General features: G+C 41.5%; 2 protein-coding genes across 3 annotated transcripts; one reads left to right on the top strand and one right to left on the bottom strand.

Moving 5' to 3' along the window:
* Nucleotides 1-39: 39 nt before the first annotated feature.
* haus1 (HAUS augmin-like complex, subunit 1) lies at nt 40-7,243 on the bottom strand. 2 transcript variants are annotated; one of them, XM_053687632.1, is made up of 9 exons: nt 7,116-7,243; nt 3,829-4,003; nt 3,096-3,231; nt 2,451-2,585; nt 1,392-1,515; nt 1,073-1,138; nt 748-819; nt 604-651; nt 40-198 (listed from the first exon to the last, which is right to left on the bottom strand). In XM_053687632.1, the coding sequence occupies exons 1-9, from the start codon at nt 7,146-7,148 to the stop codon at nt 139-141; spliced, it is 849 nt and encodes a 282-aa protein (XP_053543607.1). In that variant the 5' UTR covers nt 7,149-7,243; the 3' UTR covers nt 40-138. The 2 variants fall into 2 exon arrangements, with proteins under 2 accessions (XP_053543607.1, XP_053543608.1); XM_053687633.1 differs by lacking the exon at nt 7,116-7,243 and adding an exon at nt 4,072-4,240 and having other exon boundaries at nt 41-198.
* Nucleotides 7,123-13,174, top strand: atp5fa1 (ATP synthase F1 subunit alpha). Its single transcript, XM_017492442.2, has 11 exons — nt 7,123-7,279; nt 8,039-8,114; nt 8,206-8,375; nt 9,177-9,350; nt 9,801-9,967; nt 10,192-10,492; nt 11,314-11,538; nt 11,674-11,781; nt 11,885-12,029; nt 12,592-12,742; nt 12,958-13,174. The coding sequence occupies exons 1-11, from the start codon at nt 7,124-7,126 to the stop codon at nt 13,034-13,036; spliced, it is 1,752 nt and encodes a 583-aa protein (XP_017347931.1). The 5' UTR covers nt 7,123; the 3' UTR covers nt 13,037-13,174.
* The last annotated feature ends 16 nt before the right edge of the window (nt 13,175-13,190 follow it).

Genomic DNA, 13,190 nt, shown 5'->3' with positions numbered 1-13,190 from the left:
GAAAAAAAAGAAAAGTTTTTATTTTCACACGCTTGCACAAAAAACAATTGGGGGGGGGGGGGGGGGGGGGGGGGGGTTGAGTTCAGTTCAGTAACAACACTATAACTGCTGCTAATATCCTTAGTCTTCTTCAGTCAGTCACCTCGATAAAGTGTTCATCAAATCAACCTTCTGCTCTAGTTCAGCATCCAGGGCTTCCTAGTACAGACACAAAATGACAGATAATACAACAAAGTGTAATGAGCAGGCATGTAAACCTCAGGCTTATACACAATACCGTATGATTTCGATTCTTACAGCAACATTTTTAATATTTCACATTACCACAATATCTGCTACAATACAATACGATTTGAAGTCTTAAGGCGACGATTTGATATTTGAGGATACCATTTAATCTGATAAGATATGATACTATTTTTATTCAGAAGGCCAGTTGGCTGTCCTTTTTCCAATAATCGATTTATAATCAATTATAATTGATGATAAGTTTATGTCAGTTGCCTCGATTTATATTTCAACTGTTGCCTTTTAACGAGACGCATAAATCCAAACTGCCCAAGCGTTACACCCCTAGTAATAAATGCACATGGTCGAACGTACCAGCTCTCTTTTCACCTCTTCAATTGCAACCCGAGCCAGAGCGGGACTCTGGGGGGAATCATACAGTTAAATTGGTAAATATATATTGTAACTTATGGTAAAATGCACGTGCTGTGCGAATATTAGACTCTTAGGCTTCCTTACAGGGCTCAGGTCATTAAACGGCTCCAGTTTCTTCAAGAGCGGCGCGATTTCCTGTTTCAGCGCTGTGATTTTCTGCCAATTAAAAAGAAAGAAAGAGAGAGAGTTAAAAATAGGGGGGGGGGGGGGGGGGGGGGGGGGATCTGAAACACTTTTCACACTGCACAGCTTCCTGTGTTTTTCTTGAACTATGTTTTAGTAATTAGTTGGGTAAATTTCCCTGCTGGTATCTCAGTCAACTTCACACCTCTCCTAATACCCTTAGAACAGAGGACTAAGAATGATAAAAATGAGAATTAAAAGGTTTAAAACAGATAGCGCATCATACTTCTGCAAGCTGCACAATAGCCTGATGAGTGAGTGAGTCCTTCATCTGTCTGGAAGCCAGCTTGTCCTAGAATATCTCACACACACACACACACACACGCGTGCACAAACACAAACGTTAGAGGACTATGAGCAGAAAGCTGACTAACGGGTGGGAACTGGCAGTTCACCAAATAGGAAAAATGATCAATTTATAAACCTGCACTTACGGATCTGCATCTCGGGTTTGACTAGTTAACTTGCACTGATTTTTAAATAATAATTAGATAAAATCATTATAATTTGAAATCCACAGGACATACACATGCACACAAACACACCTGTGCTATCTTATTTCTGTAGGTCAGGTCTCTAGATTTGTTCTTCATGAAGTCCATATTGAGCAATCTCTCTTCAGCTGTAGCAGCCTCAACCTGCTGGACCTGTGCAATCTTGTTCAAGTCCCTAACAAAAAAAAACCCAACAAAAAACAGGACAAGTCTTTAGCGTTCAACTTTTCTTTATAATGGCCTTTGCGTAAATTGTATGAAAAGGAAAAGTCCGCCCTGAAACATGTCAGATTTTGAAATATTTGCTTTCTTCTGCTAATGTGTTGGATGATGCTGTATTTTCATTATTGCCATGAGAAGTTAGCGGTTGTGTGCCACTCTGACATCACAGGGGGACACTGAGAGCACAGTTACAATGGCTTTTAACATGTGTGTGTGTGTGTGGGGGGGGGGGGGGGGGGGGGGTTAAATAATTCAGTGATATCACTCATTAAGATAAAGGTCAGATTTTGTTAAGACCAGGGGCTTCTCTTCTCAGCCGCCATTTTCTAGTGACGTTTGTACAAGCTAAATCTAATATCGAAATAGTGGTGCAGTACAATGAAGCTACTCAACATTCACGTGATCAAAAATATTTCACCATGTGACTGACAGGTGTTTCTTGTTGCTCGGGTGAAGAAGAATGCAATAGTTTGGTGATGTCAGTGCCTCATTGGATTGATGCAGTTATTGCAAAGCAAGGGATATGCCACCAAATGTGAAGTATCATTTACGTTAAGACTTTCTGTTCCAATACTTTCGCTCACCAAAAAAGTGGGCGGTCTGCCACCAAAGGTGGGTGCCATGTTCTAAGTTGTTGTTTTTTGTTTTTTTTTAAACATCTATCAGGAAATGAAAGCTGAAATCCTGATCTATCGACTCATGTACATATTCAACTTTCGAACTCAAACATCTTTAGTGTACAGCAAAGGCAATAGAATTTGGCCTTGCCGTTCCAATACTTTCTGACGGGGCTGTAGATGTGCAATTAATTCTGGGTGGATTTATTCCCCTTTGATGTCTGAATCTGACCGTGTGATAGTCATGCATTATGTGTGTGTTTTCTCCTACTCTTGAAGTTTTTTCCGGAGAATCATCGTGGCAGCCATCTTTTTCCTCACAGCAGCGAGCTCCTGTCCCAATTTCCTGTCGGTCTTCTCTGCCTCGGCCAGGTCATTGGTCAGTTTATTAATTGCAGGGACAAAGCTGTAAAGCCAGTGGTTAATTAATGATAGTCAACTTCACATTACAATACATTAAAAAAAAAAATGTAGATAATGATATACTCCACAGGATGCACATTTATATGGAAGCGAGATATCTGCAGGATAATACTGAGAGTTTCTTTTCTCAATTGATGGGTGACCTCAAACATTTCATAATTGACAAATTGACAGTTAACCAGGTGAGTTTCATTATTTCGACTAGAAATAAGCTGGTATAGTTATTAAAAGGAATACAGTGTTATCAAAAACGAAGAAAATTCAAATGCTGCCCATCACTGGAATCACAGCTGTGATGCACTTATGTACGAAATAAATAGTCGTCTGTCACTTAGGGCTTCTCATGGAAACGGTATCTGAAAATTTCTACGAGTACACTCCAATACAACACTGACCTTTTTGGGAAACCTTGCATGAACGGAATCTGTGAACAGAAAACCTTTAGATTCAAATATAATGTGCTTTTAACCGAACTCAGATGCGGGTATATTACCTTCCCATTGATGTGTCTTTAACTTTAAGGACCTCAGCAGTACCCTCTAACACAGACAAAAAATCGGAGGTGGATTTGGGAACACCTCCGGGTTGAAGCCCGACACCCTGATGTAGCACTTCCTGCAGGTGGGCGGCTATAACAAAGGAAAGCAGCTTAATTAGTTTGTATCCCATCCACATCCCTCAGTAACCCGATTAAGACGATACTCTGATTAAGATCCTAGCATGTAAACAGCGATTAACGACGACCGTAATCCGATAAAGGCATACTCGAAGTAAACGCAAATGGAATTAAGACGTGCGGAGTATTCCTGTTGGTTTGACGCCAAACGAGAGAGCACGGCCGCATCCCAAACCGCGTACTCACCTCCTACATAGTAGGAGAAAAACGTGTAGGCAAGTACGCGGTTTGGGACGCAGCCCACGGCTTCGACCAGTCGTCTATTTGCACGTACAGCACGACAAATAATTACCTGCACTCGAAGCATTCGTAAAAAATTTTTTTATATAACCACCCAAAACTGTATACGGTCCCATAACGAAGATGTCGGTACGTGAAATTCTGGAGGGAACGTCAGACTGGGTGACGTGGTGACGTAATGACGTGTGCCGTTAATCGCTCTATGTTCTATAACATGCAAAACGGGAACATGACAGGAGTATCCTGAAAGCAACTCATGTAAACACCTTAATCAGAATATTGTCTTATTCAGAAAAGTTAAACGGAGTACCATCGCTGCTGTACTCTGCTGCTTTGTGTCTGTAATCGTCTGTGAGTAAGGACACTTCTGAACACCTCAGCTCGCTGATCTGCGCCAGCTGGTCCAGCAGCTCAACCGTGCGCGTGTTCACTTCAAAACCCGGGACTCCTTCAGCACCGAACACCGTCTCGAGCCACCGGTTCACCTGCACAACAGACGGAGTCAAACAGACGAAGAAAAAAACAACTCCATTTCATTCAGGACGCTGCTCACCCTCTTGTTCTTTTCACACATACTTCTGCTGATGAAACCTTACAATAAAATTAGGAGTTTAGTTAAAACTTAGTTCAACCTCTGACAGAAAATTGTGTATACAAACACTAGAAAATCCCGCCAATGTGTCGGCCATAACTTCTTCTTCGACGTAAAGCGTAACTAAAAGTTGAATTACCGCCACCTAGTGGTGCATGGAAATATGGGAAAAAATAAATCTACCAACGTTTCGTCTGCAAATGCAAAGTCTTCTTCTCACCCTGTCTCTCTCAGTATGCTACTGACTGTATTGTAACAGCACACGGTTCATTATATTCATTCTATGATACTTCTCTCTGTTGTGTTTCTCTTATCAGTCCTTCCAGGATTCAGCGATTTTGTGATCGAAGAAATTAAAGCGAAATCAAGGATACTCAGTAATTGCCCTTATGTGACGAAGCCCATGGGTCTGGGAGAGACCGTGTGATATGGTGTTCTGGGAGAAACACGCAATATGGTGTTCTTTCACAGAAAGTCTCTGGCTGCAACATCTTAGAATGTCACGTCGGACATTTGAGATGCTGAGCCAGTTAACTGGTCCTGATGTTGCGCACATTGCAGGTTGCCACAGACCATCGGTTCAGATCTGAATGCGGGTCGACATCGACCTGTTCAAGTTGGCAACCTGCATTGAGTACAGAGTAGTTGGGGAAACTTTTGGGGTAAGTAAAATGACCGTCCATCGATGTGTATTTGCTGTGTACATAGCTATTAAAGAAAAATGAATGTGCCATTATATCAGGCTGCAGAGGCCAATGAAAATTCCTTGGTGCATCCTGTGCCACAGGTTTACGGTGTGGTGGATGGCACGCAGATCCAAATTCTTCCCCTGATGGTTGGATAAATTCTGTCATGTGAAAAGATTTTTTGCATGAATGCATGTTTCCAAACTACCTTTTTTTTTTTTTTTGCAACATTTGAATTATCGACATAGAATTTATGCTTTAAACCTAAATGAGAAAAAGATTCTTTCAGCACTTGTGAAATGTTATCGAAAATTTGTGTTTCCATGAGCTATATCCGTAAACATTTCAATGCGCTAAAACCTTCCTTTTTTTCACAAAATATCCTTGGATGGAAACATAGCCAAAGTTGCTGCAATATCCTCACATAATTACTGCAGATTTGTTAGCTGCACATTTACGCCGTAAATCTCCTGTTCAATTCAGATCTGGTGACTAGGGAGGTCATTGATGTACACTAAACCTATTGTCATGCTCATTGTGCATTAAGATGTGGAAGTAGCCATTATAAGATTGTGGCCAAAAGTGGTCTGAGAGAATACTCAGATAAGCTGTGACATTGAAACGATGCTTGATAGAGGGCCCAGTGTGTGCCAAGAAAGCAATTCCCACACCACTGTACCACCAGCTGAAACTGTTGACACAAGGAATATCAGTTTCATGGATTTATGCTGTTGATGCCAAATAGTTACCCTATCATCTGCATGTTGCAGCGGAACTCAAAATGATTCAGACCAGGTGATCTGTTGTGCGTTCCTCATCACCACGGTTGTAACGAGTAGTTATTCGAGTTATCATAGCCTTCCTGTCAGCTCAACCGAGTCTCTCACCAACAAGGCATTTCTGTTAATTGAACTACACCTATGTGTATGTTTCCCACTGTACCACTGCTGCGCATAAAATCCCAGCGGATAAGCAGTTTCTGAAATATTTTAACCAGACTTTCTGGTACCAATAAACATGCCACAGTCAAAGTCACTCAGATAACAATTTTCTCCCCCAATTTTGATGTTTGACATGAACATTACCTGAAGCGCTTGTACTGCATCTGCACAGTTTTATGCACTGTGATGCTGCTACATTATTTATTGATTGGATAATTGCATGAATGAGCAGGTGTACAGGTACAGATAGTTTTTTTTTTTTTTTTAGCCTATATGTCATTGTGTGTGCATGTGTTGACATATATCAATGAGTTACTAAACATTAAACTATGTATTATTAACATTGGTATAGCCTACATAAATTGAACAGTGGGCAGTACTAATGGAAGTAGGTTGGTGACATCATTTATCTGTTGGAGAATTCCATAAATACACGAGCTCGCTTAGATTTATGTGAGAAAATGGTTCATAATGGCATTTCAGATAGACCTGAACTTGATAGACCTGAACTTGATAGACCTGAACCAGTCCCCTGAGGCTGAGATCTTACTGGTGGCGCTCTGGTTTAATTGTAAAGTCTCAATGTCAAGCGTGAAATGCTCTTCTTCTGGTTTTAACGGCGGTTGGCAAACCAACTTAAGGTGCATTACCGCCACCTACTGGACTGGAGTGTGGGCAGCAGGTTGGCAGGAAAATAAAAAAGTAACAATAAATAAATACTAGATATTCATACTAAATTACTAAAGTCTCTCACTTATCCCAGTATTTTTCAGATAATTTATTAGGGGACGGTGCACTGTTCCAGTTCTCTAGTGTCATGTTTTGCTCTCCAGTTTACATCTCTAGCTCAGTTCTTTCTTCCTCATATCTTCTGCAATCTAACAGAATGTGTTTTACCAGTCTCTCGTGTATTGCAGTGGGATGTTGTCCCTGTTCTGTGTAATGTTAGATTTAAGCCAGCATGCCCTATTCTAAGACGCGTAATCATCATCTCTTCCGTTGCGTTCCTGCCCTGCCTCACACTCATGCCGACTTGTTTTTGTGTATTATATAGGTGTCGTCCGGTGTCAGCTCTGTCCCGGTATCCCTGCCATATTTCATGTGTGTGTGTTATAATGGTTTTAAACTCTGCTCTGCTTAATGGCACTAAGCGAGAAATGACTTTTAACCTAAAAAAATATACCTATACTAACCCAGGATGGACAATACAACCATTTACAGATTTTATTTTGCTACAAATCTCAATGGATATCCTGGAATAACAGCTGAATCATTGTTTAAGGGTGATTACTTAAAACAACACTCTTCGCTTCATTTATTCATTTCATTTTTACAACAAAAAAGGTTTCCGTATACAACTTCCGGGTCATGCTCTGACCTTTCTATATGAGCTCGTGCCGGTGTCCTCCATTTCGTTCACTCCGCTCTTTGCGCTGTAGTTGCTTAGTGGAGGAGGACGAGCTCCGCACTGAAACCCCAAACATGCTGTCAGTTCGCGTCGCGGCGGCTCTTGCCCGCACCCTGCCTCGTCGGGCCGCGTTTGTGAGTATTTTTTTCAGTCGTGTGGACGGAATACTGCGGATGAAGCGTTTTGATATGTTCCTCTATTAATTTGTGTTCTGAATGTCAGCGCTTTTGATGGCGTGTGTCCGCCATCTTGCACTTGGGCGGCCTGTTACTGCTGCGTTGTGCGCTGATCTTCACGAGAGCTGTAACTATATATTGTAGAATCTCCTGTAGGCACGTAGCTAAGTTAAATAACTTAATAACATTTAGTGTGCTGTGCATAAGTAGGTATTGTGGCAGATTATGCAACAATGAACTCATGTCAAATGAATGACATTAGCTATTGAAGGTCAGGATTTGGGCAGTTATCCGGTTAAGCTGTTCGTTAGCTGAAGGCGGGGCATATTAAATGACGTCATTCCTGTGTTATTTATTCAATATCGTGAACATTAAGATCTGTTCACGCTTTTTTGTGAAGTATTCCGTATTTGGAGCTTTTAGCCTTTTAGCAGTGTCTCCTTGTTCCTCGGTTAGCCCTGCAAGCTAACATGCTAGCTCTTGATTACCCAGATGTGACGTCTCCTCTGCATTGTTTAGCTACTGTACAGCACTTATTGAAGCATTTAATTTTATATACTATATCCCTGATCACTTTAAACTTCACCAACGTCCGTGGTGGTGTATAGCACTTGAAGGTCAACAGCAGTGTACATGTAAAAGCTATTTGGGAGGGGATATAAGTAGTATGGATTTCTTCGATTTTTTTTTTTTGTATTTAATTTAATTATTCAACAGGTTTCCAAGAATGTAGCTGCTGCTTGCGTGGGGGCAAAGAACCTGCACACGGCAAGGCCATGGCTGCAGAAGACTGGTATGAACTTGGATAGCAGTGAAATGTTGTGTTGCTTTTGTTGTGGAGTATTTTTCCGTTTGTCCTCAGTGACCTTCTGTGTCCTGTCCAGGCACTGCGGAGGTCTCCAGCATTCTGGAGGAGAAGATCCTGGGTGCCGACATCGGTGCTGATCTTGAGGAGACTGGACGCGTGCTGTCCATCGGGGACGGTATTGCTCGTGTGTACGGACTGAGGAACGTGCAGGCTGAAGAGATGGTGGAGTTCTCCTCTGGCCTAAAGGTGTGTGTGTGTGAGAACCTGGGTCACTCAGTCTGGTTTATCATTGATGTCTGTCATCTGAGAGTCTGCAACTCCTTATTCCCAATGGAGCAGTTCTACTTTCTGGATGTTATTTTGAGGTGTGTGTGTGTGTGTATAAACTCAGCAAAAAAAGAAATGTCCCATTTTTCAGGAGACTGTATTTGAAAGATAATTTTATAAAATATAAATAAGCTTTACAGATCTTTATTGGAAAGAGTGTACATGATGATTTTCATGCTTGTTCACTGAACCATAAACAATTATTGCACACGCACCTGTGGAACAGGAGGCGTGAGGCGATTAAGGTCACAGTTATAATAACTTGGGACACTAAAGAGACCTTTCTACTGACTCTGAAAAACACCAGAGGAAAGATGTCTAGGGTTCCTGCTCACCTGCGTGAACATGCCATAGACCTGCTGCAGGGAGGCATGAGGACTGCAGATGTGGCCAGAGTGATAAACTGTAATGTAACTTTTAATATTGAACCCCCCTTTGTTCAGGGACTTATTATTCCATTTCTGTTCTTCAAATGTCTGTGAAATTTGTTCAGTTTATGTTTGTCTTTAAAAAAAAAAAAAAAAAAATTTATATAAATATTGAGAAATTTGCTGGAAATAACAGCAGTTGAACGTGAGAGGACGTTTCTTTTTGCTGACTTTATATAGTACAGAAAGTGAAATGTTAAGTAAGTACTCCATGTGCTAAGAATTTGCACATATTATTTGTGTATGAATTCTTTAGTAATGATATTAAAAAAAAAAAACCCTCTGTTTTTAGGGTATGTCTCTGAACTTGGAGCCCGATAACGTCGGTGTTGTGGTGTTTGGTAACGACAAGCTGATCAAGGAGGGTGACATTGTGAAGAGAACTGGTGCCATTGTGGATGTGCCGGTTGGAGAGGAGCTGCTTGGCCGTGTCGTCGACGCTTTGGGAAATGCCATTGATGGCAAGGTATGCTGAGTCATGGCAGCTAACTTGAATTTTTCTTGGAGTAATTTGTGAAAAGGACTATTTACAATTTTGGCAGCTATTATGGTCCTTTAACCTCATGGAATGAAACCACTCAGTTTGCTTGATCTTTTGACTGGCCAAATTGAGAACATGAGAATAGCAGTGGGCAGATGTGAATACCAACAGATGCATTGTGGGACACTAGCTGGGTAGATAATATGAAGGATTTGACTACTGTACAGAGTATAATGCATTACTGAATGCCAGTCCTGCTCTGGTGTTTGTCTGGAAAGTATAGAACGTGCTGTAGCTTACTTGCAGATCCAAGGTCATGAGGCCTTACTGGAAGTTGGACGACTAAAGAGGGCGTCTTGTTTCCATCTTCATTTTGAACTTGTATTGTAAAAGCCTTCGGTTGTAAATCGTACTTTCTCCTCTGTATTGCTTCAGGGTCCTTTGGGCTCTAAGCTGCGTCGGCGTGTTGGTCTGAAAGCTCCAGGCATCATCCCCCGTATTTCCGTGAGGGAGCCCATGCAGACCGGGATTAAGGCTGTGGACAGTTTGGTGCCCATCGGCCGTGGCCAGAGAGAGCTGATCATTGGAGACCGACAGACTGGGTATGAAGGGGGCTGGGCTGGGCTGCTTGGCATAACCTTTGACCCAGCATCAGCAAATAAACCTTAAATCCAGATTTTAAATTGGTTTCAGTCAGTCTTGTTGGGAAATGTCGTGTTTTTTTAATTTTTTTTATTTATTTATTTTAAAAAAATTAATTCAGATAAACCTTCATAAATATTAGCTGATCACTTGCTTACGGTTTTAATGTTTGCCCTGTTAACAGTAAAACTGCCATTGCCATCGACACAATCATCAACCAGAAGCGCTTTAACGACGGCACAGATGAGAAGAAGAAGCTGTACTGTATTTATGTTGCCATCGGACAGAAGAGGTCCACCGTGGCTCAGCTGGTTAAGAGGCTAACTGATGCCGATGCCATGAAATACACCATTGTGGTGTCTGCTACAGCCTCTGATGCTGCCCCACTGCAGTACCTTGCACCCTATTCGGGCTGCTCCATGGGCGAGTACTTCAGGGACAACGGCAAGCACGCACTTATCATCTATGATGATCTTTCCAAGCAGGTGAGCGATGAATTCCTGAAAAATTGAAACTAAGCACCAGAAGTTCTTGCAGCACTAACAATCAAGAGAACTATTCTTAGGAATTGGAAATCAAAGGATGCAAAAGGGTGAATCTTTACCCACTCAACACTCACTACCCACTTGTATCAGTGGTCTCCTAAATCTAGACTCCTTTTTTTTCCCCTTATCATTGGGTCTGCATTAATCTTCCAAGTTTGTCGGTTATTAGATGCTTCATTATCCCATAAACAAAGATTCTCAAGTCCTTTTGACAAGGGTGACTGCTGAACCCAAGTGTTTCTGCTTTCTCAGATAAAGCAGTGGGCAGTTTGACACTGAACAGAATTCGCTTGGCAGAAAAGTCAGTTCAGTTGAATGAGAAAGGATGCAATATGTTCAATACTCATTTGCTGCTGATGGTGGTTTCTTTTGCTTTGTACTGGCTTTTGCTATGTGACCTGTAAATTCATGTCCCCTAGTCTTTTGAGCCAATAGAATAGTGAGTACTTTTGTCAATAGACCTGTTTGTCAGTAATAAAAACCAATGGGGTAAATGTTCCCTCACTTTAAATAATTGGTATGTATTATGTACTTGTATTTTAGAATACTATGTTAACAGAACACATACAATATTTTATTTGAATACAAGTTTGATGCTTCTCTGTCATACTGCTGTTCAGATGACTGAGCAACAGAAAGTAACCACTGATTATCACTTCAGTCAATACTTTGTCGTCTTGTCCTTACATTGACTGCTTTTGCTATTTCATCCTTACAAATAAGTTGCACATAGCATTAATTTTTATCTCTGCCCCCCATAGGCTGTGGCTTACCGTCAGATGTCTCTGCTGCTGCGTCGTCCCCCCGGGCGTGAGGCCTACCCAGGAGATGTCTTCTACTTGCACTCTCGTCTGCTTGAGAGAGCTGCCAAGATGAACGACAACTTTGGAGGTGGCTCACTTACTGCCCTGCCTGTGATTGAGACTCAGGCTGGAGATGTGTCTGCTTACATTCCCACCAATGTCATCTCCATCACTGATGGACAGGTTTGTATAACTGTTCGCTTGGTGCTCTTTTGGTGTGCTTTTCTGTAACATCTTTGCACTATACATGTGTAATTTAAAGTAATGGCATAATCGTTGTTGTTATTTTTAACTCCTTCTGCTATCCCAAATGCTCAGATCTTCTTGGAGACGGAGTTGTTCTACAAGGGTATCCGACCTGCCATTAATGTGGGTCTGTCTGTGTCCCGTGTGGGCTCTGCTGCCCAGACAAGGGCTATGAAGCAGGTAGACGATCACCTTCTTATCATTAGTCTAGACAGTTTAACTGGAGCCAATTTGTTTTCACCTAGTTTAATACCTCCCAAACACCTGAAACTTGTGTGGCTAGGTGGCTGGTACTATGAAGCTGGAGCTGGCTCAGTATCGTGAGGTTGCTGCTTTTGCCCAGTTCGGCTCTGATCTGGACGCAGCCACCCAGCAGCTGCTCAACAGGGGTGTGCGACTTACAGAGCTGCTGAAACAGGGCCAGTATGGTGAGTAGATCTAATGTCCCATTGCACCAGGGTAAACATGAAACGGAGACTCGCTTGATTGCCTTATACTTTAATATTGGAATGTTTCATACACGAATGTTTGGTATTTATAAATTGGGTTAATAAATTCAGCCCAAACCTCATGCTATAGCTAAATGAGTGTCTATCCAAGCACTGCAATAACCACTCAAGTTTAAAAAAAACAAAAAAAAAACTTGTGCCATAAAGTTAAGGTTCTAAACTATTTGTCTAATGGTTTTATTTCTGGATCAGGATGGATTCTTTAATGTTTTGATTAAAGTGTTTAGGGGTTTGGAGTGATGCCTAGACACTGCAACCCTATGTTCCTACACTGTTCTCCACAAATTTAAAATTGTCAGGGGACCAGGGGATGGTTGAGTATGAATTGGGTATGAAGGATATGACCAAGAAATGACCCTAAAGTGGTGTGTTTAGAACTATATAATGTTGCCCTGTCCAGGTATAACCTTTTGTGTGAGGAAACATGGTCTTGTCATTATTGAACTGGACAGCCTTTTAAAACATCTTATTTATCCCTCAGTGCCCATGGCCATTGAGGAGCAGGTCACGGTCATCTATGCTGGTGTGAGGGGACACTTGGACAAGTTGGAACCCAGCAAAATCACAAAGTTCGAGAAAGCCTTCCTGCAGCACATTCGCAGCCAGCACCAAGAACTGCTTGCAACCATTAGGTAGCCAATGCTTTTGATATAGGACTAACTGATCAGGATTAGCAGCCTTTTTGAAAATGTTGGTGTAAGAAAGGATTAACTTTGGCACTGTTAATACAAAGCCTGCACATAATGCATTTGAAGCTCCAGATCCTTTTGGTCAAAGTTTCTTTTTGCATTAAATATTTAAATGATTTATTCCTCTTTAATTTTTTGAATCCACTCTTCTCTTCTAGGACTGAGGGCAAGATCTCTGAAGCATCTGATGCCAAGCTAAAGGAACTCGTGCTTAACTTCTTGTCTAGCTTTGAGTAATTTCACCCCTCTCCATTTTGCTCATGTCTCTCAATGTTTGCATATAGTGCTCCAGTTAAGTTTATATGGATGTCAAAGTTTGGGTGGCACTTGATCAATGTACATAAATCTAACAAAATAAAGTGTTTTCACACACTACTTCCTGTCTCATCTT

The sequence above is a fragment of the Ictalurus punctatus genome, chromosome 18 (genome assembly GCF_001660625.3).
Source record: "Ictalurus punctatus breed USDA103 chromosome 18, Coco_2.0, whole genome shotgun sequence".
Classification (NCBI taxonomy): Eukaryota; Metazoa; Chordata; class Actinopteri; order Siluriformes; family Ictaluridae; genus Ictalurus; species Ictalurus punctatus.
This window is presented reverse-complemented; position numbering and strand designations above follow the sequence as displayed.

Coding starts and splice junctions, on each gene's coding strand:
- atp5fa1 (XM_017492442.2), top strand. CDS start 7,124: ATGAGCTCGTGCCGGTGTCCTCCATTTCGTTCACTCCGCTCTTTGCGC. Junction 8,115..8,205: donor GCCATGGCTGCAGAAGACTG/GTATGAACTTGG, acceptor TGTCCTGTCCAG/GCACTGCGGAGGTCTCCAGC. Junction 12,743..12,957: donor GAACTGCTTGCAACCATTAG/GTAGCCAATGCT, acceptor CTTCTCTTCTAG/GACTGAGGGCAAGATCTCTG.
- haus1 (XM_053687632.1), bottom strand. CDS start 7,148: ATGGAGGACACCGGCACGAGCTCATATAGAAAG. Junction 4,004..7,115: donor GCACGAGCTCATATAGAAAG/GTCAGAGCATGA, acceptor TCTGTTGTGCAG/GTGAACCGGTGGCTCGAGAC. Junction 199..603: donor AAGAGGTGAAAAGAGAGCTG/GTACGTTCGACC, acceptor TGTCTGTACTAG/GAAGCCCTGGATGCTGAACT.